This window comes from Odontesthes bonariensis, chromosome 2, assembly GCF_027942865.1.
Source record: "Odontesthes bonariensis isolate fOdoBon6 chromosome 2, fOdoBon6.hap1, whole genome shotgun sequence".
Lineage (NCBI taxonomy): Eukaryota > Metazoa > Chordata > Actinopteri > Atheriniformes > Atherinopsidae > Odontesthes > Odontesthes bonariensis.
Genome location: NC_134507.1, coordinates 2,616,122 through 2,642,686, shown reverse-complemented (window position 1 = coordinate 2,642,686; position 26,565 = coordinate 2,616,122). Strand labels below are relative to the sequence as shown.

General features: G+C 43.1%; 1 protein-coding gene across 4 annotated transcripts in view; it reads left to right on the top strand.

The window, feature by feature from the left end:
- LOC142388710 (NACHT, LRR and PYD domains-containing protein 12-like) overlaps positions 1–26,565 on the top strand; it is a 245,195-nt gene that overhangs the window by 102,043 nt on the left and 116,587 nt on the right. The window contains exons 8-10 of one of the 4 annotated variants that reach the window (XM_075474268.1): positions 9,081–9,254; positions 9,891–10,064; positions 11,999–12,175. The exons of the other annotated variants lie outside the window; for them this stretch is intronic. Coding sequence (XP_075330383.1) covers positions 9,081–9,254; positions 9,891–10,064; positions 11,999–12,175 — 525 coding nt within the window. The remainder of the gene's footprint in view (positions 1–9,080; positions 9,255–9,890; positions 10,065–11,998; positions 12,176–26,565) is intronic. 4 annotated transcript variants of the gene reach the window in all.

Genomic DNA, 26,565 nt, shown 5'->3' with positions numbered 1-26,565 from the left:
AGTTATTAGTAATAACTTTTGAAGATTTCAAATAAACATTTATTTTCTTTGAAAAACATGTCTAAACATTTATTGTAAGGCGTAGATTTAAGTAATATTTAAAAATAACTTTTGATAACTTAACTGAACTGTAATATTCGGTTTCGGTTTCGGTATTCGGCCAAGTGATTAATTATTATTCGGTTTCGGTTTCGACCACAAATTTTCATTTTGGTGCACCTCTAGGAGAGAATCTTGGACAGATTGGCCCAGTTCCCAGCTCACTGGAAATGATGCAACAGAAATCTGTGGGAATATGTTGGAACAAGTATTTTGGGGGTTTAAAGTTTTACTGAACTGGATCATTAAGAGCATTTGTCAGAATAAAAGTTTTTGTTGGTAAAATTGTGATGGTTGGATCAGCAGAAGGTTTTATTGGTGAGCGGCCTCAGTCGGGTCATTTCATTGTTGGCTTTTGGAGGGATTGATTGTGAAAGCTTTGGCTCAACAGTCCAGTGTTTCCCACAGAATTTTTGGAAACTATGGGGGGGGGGGGGTAAATTCACGCGGCGTGAATTTGTGCGGCGTGAATTTGTGCGACAGCAGATTTTATTTTATTTGATTGATTTGCACACATTCATTCAAATATAGCAAAAAAATACACAATAAAACACAACAAATTTAAAAAAAGGAATGTGTGCTGGAGACTTCAGAAACCCTTGTGGGCTTATGAGGAAACCTCATCTTGTCATTAAAACCCAATGATAACAATTGTAATAGAAAATATTTACAGGTTAAAACTAAACTTCATGAAAAATATGAATGGATCATATACAGTGAGGACTTGTGCCTTTTTGAGAAACTTGAAAAGGTTTTCCTTGATAACAAAGGGTGTGGGAAGTACACAATGAGTTCAGGAACACATCAGAAGCGGTTTGGTTTTGATATCTTTAAAAACAAGAGAGCTATTACAAAATAAATATCTAAAATGGAATTAACTATGCACACTGAGTAAATGTTCTACCTAAAATGATTTTTCTGGAAACTAAAAGACTGTGAAAGCTTTATAGTGAGTTCACAAACCCATCCGAATTGGTTTGGTGTTCATTGGTTGAATATCCAGTGAGAACAAAAAAAGGCGTTGCACTTTTGCGACGGTCCCTAAGCGCTCCTGCTGCCGTAGTTCACTTAGTATATTCGGCGCGGTTACTCTGATCTTTCAGGCTTACTTTGGTGAGTTGATAAAGCCTGTGGTATGTTAGTCTTAGTTTTCTGTAAATATTAATACCATCCTGAGGCTAATTGGTGCGGTTTTCGTGACGCTATTACAATTACAAAGCCGGAAAATAGGCGAATGTCGAATATAAAACCAACTTCACCCCGCTCCGCCTAGTCGGGATGGTTGAACCACACATGCGGGACGGATGAAACACCTTATTTTAAACAGAAACTATTGAGCTTACTATTTTTTTAAGCAACATACCGGACAACATACTAGTGTACTCGTCATTGCTCAAATTTCACATTATTTCTCAGAATATAAATAGGTCAAAAAAATATGTTTGTCAATGAAATCCCGATGATTACAGCTGATCTTTATGCACGCGCACCCACTGATCTATAACGTGTGTCAATCGCCCCGACAGCGACTAATAACACATAAACCTTTTTTGCCACTAAACTTCAAAACTCTGACATTGCACACTTTAGGACATGTTTAATTACTAATTCACCTGTTGTATAGTCATATTGGTTGGTTTTCGAGGAAATCGCTGTGTTTCAAAAAAAAAAAAAAAAAAAAAAATCGCTGTGTTTCAAACGATTGGGATTCGGAAACTATGGCGGCCAAAAGGAAACTATGGCGGGCCGCCATAGTTTCCTCAATGTATGGGCAACACTGACAGTCTCTGCCGTCATATCTTTTACTTCATCATGTGCCGCACATTTTCAATGGGAGACAGGTGTGGACTGGAGTCAAATGAAAGATGTAAGAATGTAAAAATGGTTTTCTGAACAAGACGTCCTTATTCTGACTTTGGGTTCAGATCAAACATGTTTTCAGTCTGAATGTGACACCACATTTCCTTTTTTATCTGCAGATTAGAGAAAATAATGAAGAAAAGTCAGTTTAAAGGTGCTCAGGTCTGAGAGACTGAAGAGATTAATGATGTCGTGTCAAACAGGAAGATGAGATGAGATCAATCACAGATGTGAAGAACAGGGGCCCGTTGCACAAAAGTAGGATAAGGGATTAAGCGGGGATATGTTGGCTATCCTGGATCAACTTATCCGTGATCCAGTTGCACAAAAGTAGGATAAGGGAAGTGGGATATGTTCAGACATAAGTTACCATGGAGATTTATTCTGTGAAGCTAGCCTGCTCCAGACCAGGCTAAGTTCCAGGATCTATTTAATCTCATTCCTTATCTCAGTCAGCGGTCGCCACAATTGGAAACTAATATGTATTCCACTGCCTAGAACATATTGTTAAAACATTTAACTATACCCACTATCATTATTGAAACATTTGTGATTATTAATTGAAATCATTTTAGATAACTGATGATTTTAGATGAACCACTAGATAATTTAGTTTCCCACAGACTACACATAAAGTACATCACCATATAAATATAAATACACATTAGAGAGTACCATGATGTTCCTTTATTGAACAAGGATGAATCAAAGCAAGTAAACCATCAGCTCCTTTCAAAAATTCCTCTGCCATTGCAGGCCCAACTTAAATCAACATGCAATATTAATTAAAATAATTTAACACATATTGGTCTCTGACCAGCCGACCACAGTCGCCATCCGGAAAGATGGCAGGAATGTCCCAGTCTATGAGAGCCGGCACTCTGGGGGCCCTCTCCTTTCTCAGGCAGGCCACATTGTGGAGGACAGCACAGGCCACAGTGACATCACATGCCCTGTCTGGGCTGACTCTCAGGTGGTTCAGACACAGAAAGCGTGCCTTCAGTAGGCCAAATGTCATTTCGATCCGGGCCCTTGTTCTGGCATGGGCATGGTTGTATGCCAGTTGTGCCTCCAGAGGGTCTGCAAATGGAGTGAGCAGAAAAGGCTGGCAGGCATACCCTCTGTCACCCAGCAATACTCCCAGGAATTCACCTGTGAATACAAAATGTTACCATCACAACCTCATAAGTAGTGACAGTCTTAACACAGCCATGATGTTAAAAGTGGTTATCAATAGTTTCTTTGGCTCACCTTGTGATAGGCGCCGATAGATCTCTGAGTTCCGAAACACTCGGGAGTCGTGGACCGAGCCGGGACACTTTGCCACAACATTACTGAACAAATAGTCAGCATTGCAGACCATCTGAAATGATAAGATGTTAAACCAATTAACTCATTGGCTGCCAGCCATTTTCACAGCAGTTCCACCCGTGCTGCCAGCTGTTTTTCACCATTTTGGGTGTTTTTTGAAGTCCAACAGAAAATTGAGTTCTTTGTCTACATCAACACCAAAGATACCAAAAGAGAGATTAGACTCTCCTCTCCCATCTAAAAAAAACAGTTTTTTGATACCTTGTACTGTTCTTTCGCAATCATTCGTGGAAGAGAAGTGGGTTTCCCCAAAAACACTGGTTTCAGACCAAAAAACCGAGAAAAAGGGCTTTTTGTGAAAAGCAAAATTTCAAGCTGAAAATCATCTTTGATCATGATGTTCTTGCATTAGTGACATCTAAAACATTTCATCTTTATTTAATACAGTAGAAACAACAAAGAAAATGGTTTAGACAGTAAGAAATTATTTATTTAGAGAAGAAATATAAAGATAGAACACAAATCATAGATTTGGTTTTACTTGGAAAAAAAAGGCTTATTTGTATACAAATATCTAGGTGCAGTGCACAGTTGTAAGTAACACTGACAGGATTGTCCAACACATGATAAAGAAGAAGTAGCAACATAGAATAATACAATACATGGAAGGCAAGCAGAATTTAGATAATAAACAGACATATAGGCACATCAACATATTCAACAGAGAAACATATCAGCATGCAACAAAGTGCATTTAGTGTCGTGTGTGTGTGTGTTACATTTCTTGTGAATAGTTACGTTTGGTGTGATAATCTGTAAAGCAATCTCCTGCATGCAAGGGAACGCGACACGACGTGCACCACAGATTTGTCTCACTACGTATGCCACTGCGTAGACAGACTCTACATCTCCTTGCAGGTTTCAGCTTCATTCTGGTGGGCCTCAAGCATTCAAGTTTGTGTCTGAATAGGTCGCCATCTAACCTGCTGTGTGGGTCAGTGTTGTAAGGTGCTCTCTGATTACCTCTGCCTTCCAAATCCACACCCCCCTCAGCACCTCCACCCTCCCCCTGTGCCTGCTCGACAACCTCATCCTCTCCCAATCTGCGCCTCACCGTCCGAGACCTCACCACCCGTCGAATAAACTCCAAGAGGGTTTTACACGCCCATGGGTGTCTGGCTCGGTAGAGGATGTATGCATTGAATAGGCATAGCTGAAAGAGATAGGCCACAAACTTCTTTGACCAGTTCAAGGTCCTTCGAATGAAGGGGTAGTAGGCAACATTTTGGTCTAGCCTGTCCACACCATTCATGTGGTTATTGTACGCAACCACACACTCTGGTTTGACCTGAGCCACCTTGTCTCTGTTTCCCCTCTGCCACACTTCAACCCTCTGCATCTGGTCTTGGTGACATGTTGTCACCATTTTTACCAACCTCTTGTCCTGCCAGGCCACCACCATCACCCTCCCATTGTGCCGCACTACTCTTTCCCCAACCTCCAAGTTTGCCATCTCCCTCATGCTTGTCGGCTCCCCTCTGTTCCTCCTTAGTGTGCCACACACATTTGTCTTTACATCCAGCAATTGTTCACAGAGAGCGATCGAGTTGTAAAAGTTATCCATATACAACGTATATCCATGGCCTGTGAGACGATTCAGTAAGTCAAAAACTCTCTGGCAGGGTACTGGCTTCCCCGACATAAGGCCTCATGTTGAAACAGTACCCTGTCGCAGAGTATATATGACTTAATGCCATATTTCACTGGCTTTCGGGGGTTGTAAACCCTAAATGATAGGCGCCCCCGCCACTGCATCATTCCCTCATCAATACAGATGTTGGGGCCTGGCTGGTAAAGGTCCCTGAATTTGCCAACTAGGTAAAAGACTGGGCGCGCCTTGTACATTTTGTCAGTGACGTCTTGGTTGTGATTGTCATTGAAATGTAAGAATCGCCAAATTAGTTGGAAACGGTTCCTAGACATGGTTCTTCCGAAATGGGGAGTGCCATCCACCTCATCCACACTCCAGTACATCTCGATGCTGGGTTTTTTGACGTAACCGGTTAGGAAGGTTAGCCCAAAGAAGGTTTTTAGCTCGCAATGTGACTGGTGTCCATGATTTATGTCGGCTATGTGGCAATGTTTCTGTGTGTGCTTGAAAATATTGATGTGAATATAGGTTGGTCTGATCAACAATGTTCTGTAGCAGTTCATTGGTGAGGAAGAGCTCAAAGAAGTCAGCTGGCTGGTCGCTGTCCAGCTCGGCAGCAGCATTCTGGGGTCCTGGAGTAGCGGTGAATGGAATCTGGCTTGGCTGCCAGCCAGCTTCATGCCAGGCCCCTGTGTCTTGGCCAGAATTTCTGCCAGCTGAAAATTATACACATACAACTGCCATAAGTATACATTCATATTTATTCATGTGGTGCCATAAGCAGAATTACATTTACTTCTATAATTTACCTTTCTTCTTTGCTTTGGTAGTGTGCGGCAGTGTGCGTGAGCCCTGTCTGCTTGATGTAGAGGGACGTTGGATGAGAGTGCTGGATGTAGTATCTGCAAATTACAGAAAACATACACTCATCATACCACTCTTTTCAAAATCATTAGTAGCCAACGAGTTTACTGTACTTGAAGATTGAAAAACATTTTGCCCAAGCCAGTTGCTTGCAACTACATCTTCACCTAACATGGTCTGGATGAATAAGAATCTTCACAGACAATTGAAACAATGAAATGCAAGATTGATGGGACACTCATGTGCCATGGACTAGAACGGTGCAAGCAATCAATGTATGTTTCCAAAACAATGAAATTCAAAAGACGCTAGGAAAAAAAAAAAAACTGGGTAGCTAACTGGCAGGCAGAAACGCACACGCCATTAGTATCAACACCACAAATCAAAACATTGTAATTCAAAAGATGCTGCGTAAAATTGAACTGGTGGAGCTAAGGGATGCACAGACACGAACACTTGAGCTTAGGCTAGCCATCAAAAAAGTTATGAAGTCCATGAAAATGTCATCTCGACTTACCTTTATTCTTTGCTTTGGTTGCACGCTTGAGGGCATGGGGGCGGTGCCGTGCATGTCGCCCTCTGCTTGATGTAGAGGGATGATGCTGTGTGCGCGTGGTGTCTATAAATGACAAATATAAAATTGAAACGATAAAAAGCAAGACTGATAGCGTTTATGTACCATGGACTAGAATGATGAAAAACTAACACGCAAGCCATCAAAAGACGTTTCCAAAACAATAAGATTAGACGCGAGGTAAAAAATGACTTGGGTGGCTAACTGACAGGCAGAAACGCGCACGCCACAGCATCAATAACACAACCAAAACGTTGTAATTCAAAAGATGCTGCGTAAAATAGAACCGTGGAGCTAACTGGTGCGCAGAAACAAACACACAGATGACACAGTAGCAATCAAACAATATTTTGAAGCTCATGAAAAAGTCAGATCGACTTACCATCATCGTGTCTCCGTGATGGCCGAGGAGAGAGCGATCTCCGGCTTAGGGGAGAGGAGGCTCTGCTATTAGTCCCAGAGCCAGGGGGTATCCACTCGTCAGAGGAGTCGGGGTCTGGTTCACTGAAGCTGGAACTACCATCACTGTCACTGTCTGGCTGTAGCGTTGGCTCGCGTGAGGTTCCGGGTTGTGTCCTGGCTCCATGGAACGTTTGCTCTAGGGTGAGCTGCTTGAGCCCCCGAAGGTCACAACGTCCACGACTGCGCTTGGCCATGCTAAGTCTGATTGAATAACGTGCCGTGCGTCTTGGTTTATATTGTGCATCTTCTTCGAAGTGTAAACTAATCACATATCAAAACAAAGGTGCAGTGCTGCCATCTAGGCAAGGCAAGGCAATTTTATTTATAGAGCACAATTCATACACAGGGCAATTCAAAGTGCTTCTACACGATCGGATCCCATCCCGCATTCATAGTAGCATTCATATCCATTCATGTCTAAAGTTTCAGCTAGCTCTCCAGACCAGATAGCATGCATACAGAATCCCAAATAGGCTAGCTGTTCCAGATAGCATGCTCGCTAAATGCCAATTCGTTGTGATCGTTTTTTCTCTCTCTTCTTTATTTTTTGAAATATTAAGCCAGACCTGGAATAGGATCTGCTTTCCATGTTGTTTCATGCCCTCTTCTACTCTGACAAACAGTTTTTGTGAAGACTGATTTCTTTTTTACACAGTTGCAAATGAAGTCTGTAGGTCCTGCATCTTCCTTACATACAGTGTAAACTCATCACATTATACTGCCAGCTCGGTGATCGGATCCGGTCACACATTCACATTAACTATCTGTGCGGGGCTGTCATGACACTGAGGCATTAGCTACATGACACTTATGCCACCTACAGGATAATTTCCCGAGTGCGTAGGAGCGTGAAATTTTTACACAACATAGGAGAGATGACTACCAAGGCCTAGCTGTAAAAAAACGTAATTGACGGAAGCAGCCGTCAAAGGCAGGGAGCGTCACTATTCGAAATGACGTGAGCAGCCGTCAATGGCAGCCAATGAGTTAATGCACATCACAGGCAATGTACAGTGTTCATTAATTAACTTTATCAAAAGTCATGTTCACCTGTAGATTGATGCTGTGGAAGTTTTTCCTGTTCACAAAATCCCCCTCATGGCCACCTGAGGGGGATTTTATTTTGATGTGTGCAGTCCACTGCACCAATGACATTGGGGAAACCTGTAATACGATGCAATGAGTATCTTACTCTGAATGTTAACATTGTAATTGTAACTGTAATTTTTTTTTTTAATTCTTACCTCCAATCCCATAGAACTCCTCCTTGATGTCACAGAGTCTTCTATGCCCAGGGAAGGAGATGAAGATGCTTGCAAGTCCTTTAATTGCGTTTTTTTTTTTCACTGCTAAAACAGTACAGGCAATGTGTGGGCAGGCACATTCTTAATAAAAAGTTGCTGCCATGTCCATTTTGGTTGCTTGCTTGCGCTTGACTCAGAGCGCGGATCTCGAAAACACATGAGAAGCTACACAGAATCATACGCGGCGGACAGCACAGCTTTATGCCAATTACGCACACAGGCTCCACACCTCCACACGCATCGCGTCTGCAATCATAACTCATCAGGGGAAATCACATTTTGCCAATATTTAAGAGACCCCCCCAACATTTCCCAAATCATGTTTTCGGGGGGGGGTCTCATGTCAGTTTCATGGGGTCTCGGATCCCCCGAGTCCCCCGTAGTTCGAACACTGCCTAATTGTGATAATTTCAGTGGAGTGGTGAGTGTGTATTTGTGCACTACTTACGCATTCAGGCGGTCAGCAATGGTTTGCCACGCTTGCTCCCTTTGTTTTTTAACTGTGGCAGTATTTCATTTTTGTTTTATTTTCTCCGTCACCTCTTCATATGCTTCCATTAATAATTCTTGCTCCGCTGAGGAGAAATACGCCACCCTTGTTGCCATGGTGAATCAGTGAATCTATGATCGATCGTGGGGTCTATTTAAGCTAGCCGTGTGCAGCACTTATCCAGGATCGCTTTCACCTGGCTTAATGAATCCGTGTCTGCTCATCCTGGATTGGCCTTTGTTCAACCAACTAAGCCTGGGCGCCCATGTTTTGGATTCCTTGAACCTGGCTAAGTAACTCATCCTGGATGTCTAAATCCTACTTTTGTGCAACGGGCCCCAGATGTTCATCAGAGGACATTACATTCACATCACTGTGTTCAGTTAGAATATGAGTTCAGTTGGTGTTTATAGTGCAGATTGTCTGATTTTAGTAGAACTGACTTTACGTTTTCTCTCATCACAGACTTGCTAAAACTAAACTCTCAGAGACTGACTATGAAGTTGTGGCCTCTGCTTTAAAGTCCAACCCCTCCCATCTGAAACAACTGGACCTGAGTTACAACAAGCTGTCGGATCCAGCAGTGAAACATCTGTCTGCTGGCCTGGAAAGTCCAAACTGCAGACTGGAGGCTCTGAGGTCAGTTCACTGCAGCTCTTTTACTTCTTCTGTTTTAGTTGAAATGATTTAGTGATGTGTGGAAATAGCCAAACATTCAGTATTTCCACATGTCTGAATGAATCTGGATGAAGATTAAACTGCAACAAACTGACAGATCTGCTGCTGCTGCTGCTCATTTGAACAGGACAAACGTGCAGAGTTCAGTCACTTTAACTCCAACGACTCAGTCTGCTTTGGGCTTTAGCTTCCACCCAGTAATTAGTGAGACTGGGGGAAATGGCAAAGCGCTGACTCTGCACTTTATTTTAAACATGAAGGATGAAAAATCACCAAAGTTGAGAGGATCACATGCTAAAAGAATCCATCAAAAAGTGCAGAAACCAGAGAGGAATTCAGAATTACACCACAGAAGAAGAACATGCTGCACACACTCATCTCAGGACTTATTTCCCTTGCTGCTGCTTCCAAATGTTCATTCTTGCTTTACTAGTGGTTTAAATAATGTGGTAAAATAACTGAATCATTTCCAAAGATGAGCACTAGTGGCAGAGCCGGATCCAAATACGATATTTGGAAAGGCACATATAGCTGATTAAAGTCAGTTTCAGCCTGCATCCTGTTGGCTTCAGCTCAGACGTTTTATTCTTTATTCAGATTGGAGCGCTGCAGGTTGTCAGAGATCAGCTGGGCTTCTCTGGTCTCAGCTCTGAAGTCCAACCCCTCCCATCTGACAGAACTGGACCTGAGCAGGAACACCATCGGTGACTCTGCAGCAAAGGAGCTGAGCAGCTTTCTGCAGAGTCCACACTGTGGACTGAAGACTCTGAGGTCAGACACCATGTTTTAGTTGTGTGTTCAGATTAATATGATGTGAAAGTTGTGCTGGTCTTCATGGTAAAGTCTGTGTTCTTCTTCTGGGCTTTAGTTGATGAAATGATGATTGTTACGGATGGGTTGGGTCTCTTTCCTTTCTACTTTTGTTTTGTTTGGAGCTGGTGGTGGACACGTGATGTGCAGCTGTCACCATGGCAACTGTGACGTCACCTCCGGTCCGTGGGTTGGCGCAAGGTTTGATTACCTCATTTAGTTCACCTGGGAGACGGTGAATGGGAAACTGACACTCACTCAGAGAGACTGAACACACGCTCCAGCTACCATAGACTCTCTCTTTTCCCCCACTTGAATTTGTGACTCGGTCACCACGCGTAAGCTGGTCCACTCAGGAGAGCGGGGTGCGGGCTAACCGGACCGTGTTTGACGAAGCCATCGACATCTGACCGGTGAGCTAAGCTGCACCTCTCCCTCACCTCTGTCCACCTGCCAGCTCTTTGTTTTCGTTTATTTTCATATCTTTAAGTTATGGAGTAACAGCTACAGGGTTTGTACCTGTGTCTGTTGTCTCGCGTAACAATGATCTATTAAATAATAAGAAAACAGTGAATCCGTCAGACAGAAACAAATCTAGAATCACTGGCTGATGCTTCCAGAGCTCCAGAGTTGGTGAATATTTCCAACAGCCCGTTAATCAGCTGATACTAACAAACTCCCCTCCAACTCTGTTGGAAATGAACAATCTTTGACTTGGTTAGAAAACAGCTTTCATCACAGCAGCAGTGTTCTTCAGTCAGATTCATTCATGATGACAAAATGCAGCCAAAAAGCTTCTCCCACTGATAACTGAAAGGAAATCACTTTCAGTTGAGCTTTATTTCATGAATTCTATCAATAATTCCCTGTTACACAATGCCAAGGCCAACTGAAGGTGATGCTGACATTTAGTGACTGTGGGGGAAACACAGAGAAGAGTTTATCAGAAGAAGAATAACAGGATTGGACGATGGATGAGAACAGCTGTGAGCTAACTTGTTGCTAGGTAACGGCAGATGGAAGGAGGCTGTGAGTGTGTGTGAGCAGCTTTCCATCAGGTGAGAAATGTGTGAAAACATGCAGCAGAGTCAGTGTTTGATAGCTGTGCAGCCAAAGAGAAGCTGAACAGGTGAAGTGCTGCGACCCTGTGCAGGTGAGCCCAACACAGACACAAAGGATGATCACTGAGCTGCCATGCAGGAGGGAGGCAGGGACTGCTGCATCACTGCAGATACATGCTGTTCTGTTCCCCTGCCGGCTGTGTGCCAGCTGTTCCAGCTGTTTCATTCAGTCAGAGCTCAGAGAGCTGTGAGCAGCATGTGAGTGAATGCAGGCTGAGAAACATGAAGCTTCATCACTTTCTGTGAGGAACAAACAACCAGATTCAAAGTGCAGCAGAAGTTTATTTCACTTTGAATGTAAGTTTCATTCTTCTTTCATAGGTTTTATTAACACTTTAGTCCCATTTGTCCATATTTGAGATGTTTTCTGTTTTCAGATTCACAAACTTTCTGTCAGATTCTGAACTTTTTTCCACCTTCTGACCCGTTTTTTCACTTTCAAACTTTTGCTGCTGACCTGCTTTGAGAGCCCGGACGTCAGCTGACAGGGGGGTTAAATCCTGACTGCCAGAGCAGCAGAGGAGGCTGAAGGGACCCCCATCATGCTGCCTTCAGGGACTGTGGGAACTGCAATCCTTTCTTAGACACCTCCTGCACTCTATATTTCCATGAGTGCTGGTGAAAATAACCTGCAGCACTTACACACTTTGTTAATGTCAGCTGGTTCTGTCAGCACTCAGCACAGATCAGCTGCTCATCCTCCATGATGGACAGCAGCTGGTTCAGAGTCCTTTTCCTGTTGGCTTCAGCTCACATGTTTTATTCTTTATTCAGATTGGAGAAATGCAGTTTGTCAGAGATCAGCTGGGCTTCTCTGGTCTCAGCTCTGAAGTCCAACCCCTCCTCCCATCTGACAGAACTGGACCTGAGCAGGAACACCATCGGTGACTCTGCAGCGAAGGAGCTGAGCAGCTTTCTGCAGAGTCCACACTGTGGACTGAAGACTCTGGGGTATGACACCATGTTTTAGTTGTTTGTTCAGATTAATATGATGTGAAAGTTGTGCTGGTCTTCATGGTAAAGTCTGTGTTCTTCTTCTGGGCTTTAGTTGATGAAATGATGATTGTTACGGATGGGTTGGGTCTCTTTCCTTTCTACTTTTGTTTTGTTTGGAGCTGGTGGTGGACACGTGATGTGCAGCTGTCACCATGGCAACTGTGACGTCAGCTCCGGTCCGTGGGTTGGCGCAAGGTTTGATTACCTCATTTAGTTCACCTGGGAGACGGTGAATGAAGGATTGACACTCACTCGGAGAGACTGAACACCGGCTCTAGCTACCATAGACTCTCTCTTTCCCCCACTTGAATTTGTGACTCGGTCACCACGCGTAAGCTGGTCCACTCAGGAAAGCGGGGTGCGGGCTAACCGGACCGTGTTTGACGACGCCATCGACATCTGACCGGTGAGCTAAGCTGCACCTCTCCCTCACCTCTGTCCACCTGCCAGCTCTTTGTTTTCGTTTATTTTCATATCTTTAAGTTATGGAGTAACAGCTACAGGGTTTGTACCTGTGTCTGTTGTCTCGCGTAACAATGATCTATTAAATAATAAGAAAACAGTGAATCTGTCAGACAGAAACAAATCTAGAATCACTGGCTGATGCTTCCAGAGGTCCAGAGTTGGTGAATATTTCCAGCAGCCCATTAATCAGCTGATACTAACAAACTCCCCTCCAACTCTGTTGGAAATGAACAATCTTTGACTTGGTTAGAAAACAGCTTTCATCACAGCAGCAGTTGTCTTCAGTCAGATTCATTCATGATGACAAAATGCAGCCAAAAAGCTTCTCCCACTGATAACTGAAAGGAAATCACTTTCAGTTGAGCTTTATTTCATGAATTCTATCAATAATTCCCTGTTACACAATGCCAAGGCCAACTGAAGGTGATGCTGACATTTAGTGACTGTGGGGGAAACACAGAGAAGAGTTTATCAGAAGAAGAATAACAGGACTGGACCATGGATGAGAGAACAGCTGTGAGCTAACTTGTTGCTAGGTAACAGCAGATGAAAGGAAGCTGTGAGTGTGTGTGAGCAGCTTTCCATCAGGTGAGAAATGTGTGAAAACATGCAGCAGAGTCAGTGTTTGATAGCTGTGCAGCCAAAGAGAAGCTGAACAGGTGAAGTGCTGCGACCCTGTGCAGGTGAGCCCAACACAGACACAAAGGATGATCACTGAGCTGCCATGCAGGAGGGAGGCAGGGACTGCTGCATCACTGCAGATACATGCTGTTCTGTTCCCCTGCCGGCTGTGTGCCAGCTGTTCCAGCTGTTTCATTCAGTCAGAGCTCAGAGAGCTGTGAGCAGCATGTGAGTGAATGCAGGCTGAGAAACATGAAGCTTCATCACTTTCTGTGAGGAACAAACAACCAGATTCAAAGTGCAGCAGAAGTTTATTTCACTTTGAATGTAAGTTTCATTCTTCTTTCATAGGTTTTATTAACACTTTAGTCCCATTTGTCCATATTTGAGATGTTTTCTGTTTTCAGATTCACAAACTTTCTGTCAGATTCTGAACTTTTTTCCACCTTCTGACCCGTTTTTCACTTTCAAACTTTTGCTGCTGACCTGCTTTGAGAGCCCGGACGTCAGCTGACAGGGGGTTAAATTCTGACTGCCAGAGCAGCAGAGGAGGCTGAAGGGACCCCCATCATGCTGCCTTCAGGGACTGTGGGAACTGCAATCCTTTCTTAGACACCTCCTGCACTTTATATTTCCATGAGTGCTGGTGAAAATAACCTGCAGCGCTGACACACTTTGTTAATGTCAGCTGGTTCTGTCAGCACTCAGCACAGATCAGCTGCTCATCCTCCATGATGGACAGCAGCTGGTTCAGAGTCCTTTTCTCTGCCGGCTTCAGCTCACATGTTTTATTCTTTATTCAGATTGGTGGACATCAATTTATCAGAGACCAGCTGTGCTTCTCTGGTCTCAGCTCTGAAGTCCAACCCCTCCTCCCATCTGACAGAACTGGACCTAAGGTTCAACGACCTGAATAAATCAGCAGTGAAGGAGCTGTCTGAGCTTGTGGAGAGTCCACACAGCAAACTGCAGACTCTGAGGTCAGTAGAGGGTCGGAGGTACATGCAGCTCTCAGCAGTATTTTATCAGACTTTATTTATTATTTATTCTATTTATTAAAGCTGATGGCAGCTGAGGAAGAGATGCTCTGGAAACACTCGTTTATCTCCTCTCTTCTTTCTTCTTCTCTCTACAGATGGAAGTGGTGAACAGGACGATGTGAGCTGAGAGGATGATCTGTGTCCTGATGATCCACAGGATGAAGCAGCAGCAGCTTGTGTGCAGAGAGACTCTGACTGGACCCTGATGATGATGATGATGATGATGATGTGTTTGTATTCTGTGTTTTTCTTCCTTTGGAATAACCATGTTAAAGTTTGGTTAGAAATGATCAGTAATGGAAACGATCCTTAAACCTTCAGTTTCATCTGAACTTAAAGAAAAGCCACAGTCTAAAGTTTGACACCAGTTTTAGTCTCTCAGCTTCATTTTCTGCCTTTAAAAACTGACTTTTAATGTGTAAATCTTTCATCTTTTAATCTTTAAATCCATCTGTGGAAATGAGAAGCTGTCAGTGTGATTCAGTCAGAGACGACTGAGCTGATGGAAATGTGGGAACCTGAAAGGAACATTTGATGATTATTATTACTGCTAGGGCCCGACCGATATGGTTTTTTCAGGACCGATACCGATAATTATGGAAATGGAAGGCCGATAACCGATAGACAAGTTTTTGACCCGTTTCCGCTCTACTTCCTAAACTCCTCCCGTCAATGCTTTCCACTTCCGGTCTGGCAGGCTCCGGTTTGTTTTGCTAGCTAGCTCCGATATCGAAGCAGTGAGAAAAAGGATGGAAAACCTTAAGAGAAAAAGTGGTTCGGGAACGACATGTGCAGCAGTTGGCTGTACAAACTCAAGAAAGCACTTGAACGAGTGGTTAGATAGAGAGTGCTTTGACCACAAACCAGCCACGAAGAGGCAATGTTCATGCCCTCCGTTGTTTACATTTTTTCGCAAGCCTGATACCGACTCGGAATCACGGTCCTTGCTGAAGGCATTGTGTGGGGTCGTTTAGTATTTCACTTTTTTCCACATGTTAGGATTAAATAAATGATCTTTCAAGTTGAAGCCGTTTGTTTAATTTCCTCAAAACAAGTAATTAATCCAGTGTTATTAATGTAAAGTATGAGTTTACCATGAATTAACTGTGTTAAAAGAAATTGCAACACTCTAAGGAAGATAGGGCACTCATGATCGTAGTTCAGTGCAATAATGAAATGAAATTACATCAACCTTTATTTTCAATTTTGTGCAATAATATATTCAACATTGTATTACATTATGTAAACAACAGACATCTTTTGGCAAACCTTGGGCACCTACATAGGGCAGTTTATTTTGGTTTTAAAATGCTGAGATATTTACTGCAGAACTGTAACCTTCCCTTAAAAAATCATCAACCATTTTCGGGAGCATGTGGGAAAAGTAAAATGTACGCAGGATTGCAGCTGCGTAGGAACAAGATCTCCCTGGTCCAGCAACACATGTATATCCCGTGGTTTTGACTTCTCCAGCTTCAGTTACCAGCACCCAAGCATTATGCCACGCATTGTTCAAACATTGACTAGGCCAGGGGTGGCCAACCGTTCAGAGACCAAGAGCTGCATTTTTTACTGTGTGACCACAAACCGCCACATTATTTTTGAAAAATGACCGAATTCTCTCCATTCCATCCGTCTGTTCTTGACTCGCTCTCGTCTCGGTCACGTGATGCATCAATGCGGATATTAAACCCATGAACCGAGCAAAATGAGTCAAAAACAGGCGTGTTTGGAAAGCTTCTTCCCATGAGGAGACAGAAGAAGAGGCTGTGACCACCAAGAAAAAGAAAGCTGCATTTTGAAGGCATGTTTAAGCGTTACCATAGTGACCAGACAGAGTCGTTATATCAGGAGGACGCTGCTAATAAAGTTACATGCAAGTACACAGTGGATTCAAGTTTATTATTATTTTTACTAAATACCACAGTGTCTGTTGGTCGTATCGTTTTATTTTGTAGTATTTATCCGCCACACCATGAAAATATTGTCTGACATTAAACCGGTCCATGAGGCAAAAAAGGTTGGAGACCGCTGCCGTATTGAACTCAAACGAAGCGAACAATTGTCAGCCTGCTGGAGGTGGGGTATTTTGTTTGTTGGTTTATTCACTGTTTGCTGTGTTTTTATATACTGGTTGCGGTGCTACTGTTTGCTGTGTTATGAGTGCACCGTATGTTCTAAATTGACTGCCACCCACATACCGTCTCCTCTGCGGCTCACTAATGACTCAATTGCCAACACCTGATCTGCTACACAGACAATTAGGGCTCCACCTATCCTGTTGTTTGAACACTGAGAGGGTTGGTATAAAAAAGGTGTTTGCAGACTTACAAGGGACAGAGGTCAGCGGGGGATTCCGCGGGGATCGGACTGGTGGGCTGGCACTGGTGGGCCGGCACTGGTGGGCCGGCACTGGTGGGCCCTGGAGAGCGGAAGGCAGCGGGGATCGGACGCAGGAGGCGAGCCGACACTGGTGGACCTGGAGAGCAGGACGAGACCGGACGAAACGAAACGAAACGAAACGAACGAGCCCGAAGGACCGTGGCCTGCACCAGAGTGGTACAACGCGGCTGACACGGCTGACTTCCAACTGGAGCCTTGACCAGACCTGGAGGACCCGACGCCGACCTGTCTTCCATGCAACGCTCGCTAACAACCACAAAAAGGGACGTAAGACACCTCCTTTATTGTCGCCTCTGTTATCGTGGTTGCACTGTATGCTGGCTTCGCGCTGACGCTTGCTACTGTTGTCCGAGGTTGGGCCGCTTCCTGGACGAGCCACGGACGTCATCAGGGCTTCCCTCAGCCTTCGGCCGTCAGAGCGGCGACGTCACCAGCCGGGCTTCCCCACTCCTCCACCACTGGCGCGTCTACGGAAGGCCACTCGCGTCACAAACTGGACTGTTTTAATTTAACTTCTTTTATTTCACTTTCTTATAATCTTAGGCTATTTTAGAGGACAATTGATACTTTTATCTACCTAATAAAATTGTTATATATTTTAAACCTATTCCTGCGATTCTTCTGTGTCCTGGGCATTTACGGAAGTCCAAAAGGCAAGGAAAAAGGCTTTTGGCGGACACACGCACATAAAAAAAAAACACAAACACAAATGTTGATATGAATGTAAGAGCTGCATGAAACCAGAAAAAGAGGGGTGGGGGATAGTAACTCCATCTCCAGTTAATGTATTTAAACTGTTCTGTCCAAGCTAGCATCATCTGTTTACAGTGGCAAACGCTGCGCAAATTACTTCCGGCGGAAATTAAATGCATTTGTGGAGAGAAATGGCGCCGCCCAGGGTTTGTCGCGTAAAAGGGTCTATATGTGCAACCGATAAATAGAAACATTATTCACGATAAATTAAAAATAGCATGCCCTGACACAAACTTTCATATTCATTAAGTCTTTTTAATTGTAAAAATGAAAAGTGCAGGGAGCTGCCAGCAGCATTTGAAAAATAAAGCCAAACAAAACTTAAAAATATAATAAAATGTATGAAATAATAATATAAATACATAATTATCAAGAAAAAAATAAATCACTCCCTGCTATGAGGGAGCTATGAGAATATCACACAGGGCCGTGTTTAAATGGTCAAAGGTATTAGCGACGCATAATAAAGTAACTAATAGGCTAAACGTGTAATGTGCCTTTAGGGCCTGAGTTGTGTCGCGTACGGCTTCATGAAGTTGTTCACCTAACACCATGGTTGTTAGCGCAAGCCTGCTAGCTACTTGGTGGTGGTGTGACAGCCTGTCTGGCGACCCGTAACAAGATGTTGCTCCAGATTGCCAAAACTTAATTTTATTAAAGTTAAGTAAGAGGGACATTACGACCAATCACCGTTGGTTCTAACGTGCTGGGTAACCAGTTGTTACGAAACCAGATAGGCTCTAACACCAGCAGGCTACCAAGTAGCTAGCAGGCTTGCACTAACAAATGGTTAGTCTCAGGAACCAACACAAACACGTTTTATTTGGTCTTCATTGACCATGGCTTTCAGTCCACCTTTCGTGTAGAACTACAGACACGTTCACGTTTCCATGTGGGGGTCTAAAAATCACCGTACACTATGCTGAGACTGCTTTATGGACAACCGTTTCAGTGAGGAGTATTCGCTGTGGTTGAGCTGAAGGTTTGCGTCGTTCCACAGATCAAATGGACCATTTTCACTAGTTGTATACACTAATAAAGACATTGTGGTGCCGTGTTTTTGCAACGTTGGTGTGTTTGTGACTTATTGCAAAGGGGTTAGGCTTCGTATATGCTTACCTTGAAGGGAGGTTGTTCTCCCTGCTTCAAGTAGTACTGCAACCACCGTGGCCCCACTCGCACCGCAGCCGCCTTGAAACCGTTCGCAGCCTTGCGTGTTGATTGGTTGTATTCCGTGTGCCAAACAAATCAGATGCTGTGACGGGCGGGGCAATGCTCATGAACTCAAAGTGGCGAGAGCAGAAGACGCGTTCAGAACGAAACGGCTGCAAAATTGATTGTGAAAATTATATAAACTTATCGGTGGAAATTTATGGAAAGTATGGCCGATGCCGATATCCCCAAAATGCTAAATATCGGATAAATATCAAGATGCACATAGAACCTTTATTGTTCTGCAGAACAGTGTCTCTCTGTTTTATAACACCCGGCCCTTTAAATGCTGTGTTGAAGGGTGGACAGCAGATGGCGCCATCATTAATTTGATCAAATGCTTTGAAACACTGAACCGTTTCAACACGATGGCTTCATGTTGGTTCAGCGGTTCAGAAAGCTTCGGTTTCTCCATCACTGGTAAAGATTCACAGACCAGGACATTGACGGCCTTTATTTTACAGCAGATAAACAGAAAGTAGGCAGAGAGGAAGGAGGACCTGCAGCAAGGACCCCAGGCTGGGACTGGGACCCCAGAGTCAGACCTGGACTTGGACCCGTGCCGGCCCTGTGAGGACCTACAGCTTCAGTTCATGGAGCTCCTGCACCAGCTGAGCTAAAGGCTCCTATTTTCTGTGTAAGTGTTGTACTTTAAAGTCTACAGCTGAGCTTCTCTTGCTCTCTTTTCTACCTGAAATCCACCTTTAACTGAGCTTGAAGTAGACTTTAAGTTAACCGTGTGAACACCAGCAGTGGAGCACACATGGAACATTTCAGAAGACATTTGTTTTTGTTTGATGCCAAAACATACGAACAATGACGGCAACGTATCAGCTGAACTTAAACTGAACAGATTAAACACGAGTGCAGGTCAAATATACTCAGACTTCTCTGGATACTCGTCACTTTAATCCAGGTGAACTTCGGTGTCATTTCAGTAAATCACCTCTAAGAACACAAGAAGTGAACTGAACTCTCTTTTTGTTGTAGATTCAAAGAAGTCCGCTAATGGCACCGCTGGGCAGGGCTGGACTGGGGAAATTTTTCAGGCCGGGCATTTTTAACCAAGACCAGGCCACCACCAGGTATTGAAGGGGAAAAAAATTAAGTGCGCTGTGACAGCATGTTTTTTTTTGGTCCCTTAACCACTGTTTCCACTCACTAATACAAAATTATTATGACTTGATCAGGTGCAGTGACAATGCATCCTTGTTCATATTTCACCAAAAATCATTCCCTTCCAAACATCAAAACCAATCAGATAAAATAGATATACAGTATATAATATCACTGCAAATATTGAATATCATTTTTTTGAATGAATGTAATTTTAAATCATTCAACAAAACTTGGATTTAAATTCTTCTTTTTGTTTGACAGTCCACAGGTCTGGCCAGTCACTACTGATGTCTACAGAAAAACAACAAAAATGATGCATGCATCACACATCTCACACCCACTCACACTATTGTGATCACAATATTCACCAGCAGGACATACGCATCCCCCTCTTTACATTAACAATCTGGGCAAAGTGAGGCTCCACTTCTATAAACTGGAGATGCATTTAGCTGCCTTTGAATACTCTGACCTGGTGGTGGTAGCCTGGCTCCTTGTGTCTGCCCACACTGGCCTGCTTCAGGTTGGGAGCTGCCAGGGCTGCTGGTTTAAAACCAACTCCAAGCCTAGCTGCTATAAAATTAAACGAGATCATGTAGGTCAGTCAGTTTAAGTACCTTGGCTAAAGTTATACTTTTAGACCTTTATAATAACAAAAAAGCTTTTCATCAGTTTCATCTAACGTTACAGTTATGAAATCCTTATGAACTGTGTTGATTATATACTTACTGAATGATATTCCCCCCCCCCCCCCCCTCCCACACACACACACACACACACACACACAATCCCAACACAGTGGTATGTTACAAGTTTAACCCTCATACCTGATTTAAAACACAACTTAATTTCTGAAAAGGGACATTTTTGTCCCCTTTTAAAACGACCTAAAAACATCATATGTTAATATTTTTTTCCGCTTTTTTTTTCATAAATCTTTTATTCCACTTCAGTTCTGATCATAACTACCAAGTTTTCAATTATTTTCAAAAATTTAACCCTTTAAATACTGGTTTAAATGACGTTAACGCCAATTTCTGTGAAAAAAACTCACAAAAACTGCTATATTTTCAATATATAGAATGCAAAGTGGAATTGTTGAGGGGGGATACTTATGGTCTGGGATAAGTCAATGATTAGCAACAACATTGATTTTTAGGGATTTTAAATTTTTTTGTTATGCCTGATTTAAAAAAAAACTCCTTAATTTCTGAAAAGGGACATTTTTGTCCCCTTTTAAAACGATCTAAAAACATCATATATTAATATTTTTTTCCACTTTTTTTTTCATAAATCTTTTATTCCACTTCAGTTCTGATCATAACTACCAAGTTTTCAATTATTTTCAAAAAAATTAACCCTTTAAATGCCAATTTGAACTTTTTAGCCCAATTTTGAAGCCTTTAGGTGCCAATATTTTCAAAATATGGAATGCAGAGTGGAATTATTGAGTAGGAATAATTAGGGTCTGGGATATGTCAATGATTAGCAACAACATTGATTTTTAGGGATTTTTAATTTTTTTGTTATGCCTGATTTAAAAAAAAAACTCCTTAATTTCTGAAAAGGGCCATTTTTGTCCCCTTCTAAAATGATCCCCAAAATACCATATGTTAATATTTTTTTCCACTTTTTTTTCAGAAATCTTTTCTTCCACTTCAGTTCTGATCATAACCATCAAGTTTTCAATTATTTTCAAAAAATTAACCCTTTAAATACCAGTGTATATGAGGTAAACACCAATTTTCGTTAAAAAACAGACACAAAAACTGCTGTATTTTCAATATATGCAATGCAAAGTGAAATATTCTATGGGGGATTATTAGGTCTGGGATATGTCATTGATGAGCTAAAACATCAGTTTAATCAGCTTTTTAGTTTTTCTGCAATGGCAGATTACAGAAACGGCTCCCATAGACATCCATTATAATGAATACAGCATTAGTCTATGGCACACACGCACGCGCAGTCCAGGATTAGTTGGGGTTTTCGGTGCTCATCCTCGCTGACCACTGGGTCCCTGTGTGCTGTGCTGAGGAGGAGAACATTTTCCACCTCTTCGGCACATATGACATGCGATATGCAGATTACAGAAAGTTTGTGTTGCAGTGAAGGCCAATGTTGAGGAGCGCACAGGTCTGTTGCTCACTTGCAGATGGACTGGGGGAAACTCAGGCTTATTCCTTCTAATGGTCCCAACCATGGCGAGTTTTCATTTGAGCAGATCTTCATTCCAATACTTGAAGATAGCAATTTAGCTTATTATTTATATATTATTATTTAGCTTTTTATCCCACGACGTAGGCCGATACATTTTAACACATCGTCTAAAGCCTGCCACTCCCAAACCATTCATCGGTAAAACGGCCGATGTACGACCGTACTGAAACATTCATATCATTCATATCTTAGATGTCTTTGGAAGGCTATGAGCTGCGCACGTCACAGGCAACCCACACTTTGATGCCATATTTTGGGGGTTTGCTGGGGATATACTGCAGAAACGCGCAGCGACCCTGAAAGGCCTTCAGCTGCTCATCAATGCAGACTTTCTGCCCGGGGTGAAGAGGCGGGCGAGTCGGCTCTCCCACTTCTCCCAGAGAGCTGCAATCGGAGCCAGTTTGCCCTCTCGCTGTCGATGGGGTCGTGTCAGCTGGTCATCAAACAAGGGATTCAAATCTTGTGTGTGCCATGGTTTGCCTGAACATGGCCCATCCAGTGCATCCCACAGACTGAGGGTGCTCTCACCTCGTGAGGGATGCACTGCGGCGAGGATGAGCGGCCCGAGGAAGGCCTGCAGCTCTCCTTTGTCGGTGTCCCTCCAGGCCTCTGTGGTGCGTCTGCCTTCCAGGTTGGTGAATTGAATGATCAGCTCATCAGTCAGAAAAAGATCCCAGGTGGGCTTCACATCGGTTATACGGGCGCATGCGTAGGTGGTCGGTTCAGGGCGAGCACAGGGCGCAGGCAGGTATCGGAGGGTGTTGGCGTGGTTGTCAGACCAGGATATCTTGCCATTTTTTGACACCAACAGAATATCCAGGCCAGCAGTCTCATCAGTTTCATCCTCCGTGCTGTTATAATCAGAGCTGCTGGAGGGAGGGGGAGTTCCCATTCTTCATCTGAGGAGTCATCAGAGGAGGATGAATAGAGAGAGTCGCTGTGCCCTGGTCTGAGGACTTCCTCCACGGCTTGGGCAACGCTGAATTTTTGTGCCATGCCTTCCAACCTTCAGGAGAATGAGAAATGTGCACAGCTCTCGTATTCTCATGCTGGTGGATCTGTCGTTGACAAACGAGGGTGCTTTCATCATGTTACCTCAAAGACACCTAAATTATTTTATTATGTTACCTCAAAGAAACCCAAACTATTTCTCAGTCTGACGACCTCATAACATCACTGGGGTCACACAGGTGTCCGTGTGTGTGTGTGTGTGCGTGCGTGTGTGTGTGTGTGCGTGCGTGTATGTGTGTGCGTGCGTGCGTGCGTGCGTGCGTGCGTGCGTGCGTGCGTGCGTGCGGGTGCCATAGACTAATGCTGTATTCATTATAATGGATGTCTATGGGAGCCGTTTCTGTAATCTGCCATTGCAGAAAAACTAAAAAGCTGATAAAACTGATGTTTTAGCTCATCAATGACATATCCCAGACCTAATAATCCCCCATAGAATATTTCACTTTGCATTGCATATATTGAAAATACAGCAGTTTTTGTGTCTGTTTTTTAACGAAAATTGGTGTTTACCTCATATACACTGGTATTTAAAGGGTTAATTTTTTGAAAATAATTGAAAACTTGATGGTTATGATCAGAACTGAAGTGGAAGAAAAGATTTCTGGAAAAAAAAGTGGAAAAAAATATTAACATATGGTATTTTGGGGATCATTTTAGAAGGGGACAAAAATGGCCCTTTTCAGAAATTAAGGAGTTTTTTTTAAAATCAGGCATAACAAAAAAATTAAAAATCCCTAAAAATCAATGTTGTTGCTAATCATTGACATATCCCAGACCCTAATTATCCCTACTCAATAATTCCACTCTGCATTCCATATTTTGAAAATACTGGCACCTAAAGGCTTCAAAATTGGGCTAAAAAGTTCAAATTGGCATTTAAAGGGTTAATGTTTTTGAAAATAATTGAAAACTTGGTAGTTATGATCAGAACTGAAGTGGAATAAAAGATTTATGAAAAAAAAAGTGGAAAAAAATATTAATATATGATGTTTTTAGGTCATTTTAAAAGGGGACAAAAATGTCCCTTTTCAGAAATTAAGGAGTTTTTTTTTTACACAATGAAAAATTGCATTGTATATGATGTGTGTTTGAAATTCGAAAAAATAGTCAAAAATACACAACTGGACCAAATATGATGAGTATCACTATCTACAGTGTGAAATTAGAGGAGAAAGTTCACCCCAAGTGGACAAAAATGTCCCCTATCAGGGATTAGGGTTAATTGGTTCCGTGACAGAGCTCATAAGTCAAATAGCTCGTAGTCCAATCAATATTCACCATAAAATGAATGGAAATGCCATTAATCTGTTCCATGAAATAAAAATAGACGGAATAACGGCTCTTAAAAAAACTCATATGTCGGGACTCTTAACTCAAGGTACCACTTTAAAGTGCTACAGTACATAATAGCTTCATGCTAACGTGACATTAGCCTTTCATAACTTTAGCCTACTCGTTTAGCCTAACAATTGGCAACAAAATCTCTTCTCTAAATGTGCAGTCTTTAAAAACAATGACTCATTTGGAAATCACATTAAAACTTAACTCAAAATGATGTATTCCACGAAAGTAGGTTCACTCTGACAGTACAACACCACACTCTCTATGCCTGCTCCTCATTTCAAAGACGCCGCATTTCTCACTCATCTTTCAACGAGACTTGCCTGTCAATCAACTGGAGTGACACCTGAGGTGTCCAATCAGGTTCCAGAGGTGGCCGTTCGGGAGCCGAGTCAAAAGAGCCGAGCTTCGCCCCTGGCCTGCCCCTCACCTCATTGGCCCAGGCTTCAATCAATCATGACTAAAGGGCCGATCTACCAGTTTATGCACCAATAGGAGGGTTTATATACCGTTATCCACATATTGCGTTATGTTTTAAATCTTTATTAAATTATATTTCGTAAAAAAAAAAAGCGCAGGCCAGTAAGTCATCAGGCCAGCGGGCAAATGCCCGGTATGCCTTACTATCAGTCCAGCGGTGCCGCTGGGTGGACTTCTTTGTTCTGAGTTGTTCAGTCAGGAAAACAAACCGGTTATGGAGGTGACTTCCAGCTGTTGCTCACATTCAGAAGACATCAGACTGCTGTTTGTCCCTTTTTGTTGGAGCTACAGGGACATCAGTGCTGCTCACTCTGCTGTGGAGCAGAAACCAAACAAAGATGCTGCTTTGTGTTTCAGTCTCATCCAGCTGCAGCAGTTTTTAACCTGAAAGCTGCTTCGGGGGACATTTGAGGGAAGGTGGCTGTGAGGAGTTCAGGACATGTCGGAGCTTCCTGTTTGTGTTGGTGCAACATCACCACCTGCTGTCCAAACCAAACAACTGGATCAGTGCTGCTCACTCTACTGTGGAGCAGAAACCAAACAAAGATGCTGCTTTGTGTTTCAGTCTCATCCAGCTGCAGCAGTTTTTAACCTGAAAGCTGCTTCGGGGGACATTTGAGGGAAGGTGGCTGTGAGGAGTTCAGAGCATGTCGGAGCTTCCTGTTTGTGTTGGTGCAGCAGCACCACCTGCTGTCCAAACCAACCAACTGCATCAGTGCTGAAGCCACATCTCAGAGCTCCTTCAGGCTCGCTGCTGTGTGAGGCTTCTTGCTGCTGTCTGACACTGAGCTCACTGACGGACAAAATGTCCACGTTCATGTGTTCCCTGTCACACTCCCGATTATTCTACAGCAGCTTTCACAACAGGCTGGCAGAGGGAGAAATAGGCATTTTGCCAAGGTGTACAATTTCACCATTAGCATTTACAATGGCGATGGAGATAATTATTAGAGCTTCCAAGTGGGTTGTAGGTGGAGAGAGACGTCAGGATGGCATGCGCCTTACAAGTCTAGAAGTATCTCAATAAGTAGAGGGAAATTAAGTGATAGAAAGTTTGTAATAGATGAAGAAAACATTCCAATAATTAGATAAAAGGCAGTAAAGAGTTTAGGCAGGTGGTACCAGGCAGACATGAATGATGGAGAGCGGGCAGTGCAGTTTGGGAAAGATGTTGTTGAGGGACTGGATAGAATAGATAAATCAGAACTTCCAGGAAAGTTGAAGCTGTGGTGTCTGCAGTTTGGATTGTTTCCTAGGTTGATGTGGCCACTGTCTGTGTATGAGATTTCATTATCTGTGGCAGAAAAAATGGAAAGATTAGTTAGTTTTTACATTAGGAAGTGGCTAGGTGTTCCTAGATGCTTAAGTACTGTGGCACTGTATGGGGAAGGCATACTCCAGCTCCCAGTATCTAGTCTAGTAGAGGAGTTTAAATGTACTAAAGTTAGGACAGAGCTCCTGTTAGCTGGGAGTAAAGATGTGGTAGTTAGTAAGATGGTTCCAAACCCAACCAAGGGGAGGAAGTGGAAACCAAAAACGGCAGCTCAGGCAGAAGCAACTCTTAGACATGCAGAGATTGTGGGTAATGTGCAAATAGGCCGGGGAGGCTTGAGGCTTGGCCCAGGCAAACTAGTGTGGAGTAGAGCAGGTCCCAAGGAGAAGAGAAAGCTAGTTGTTGAG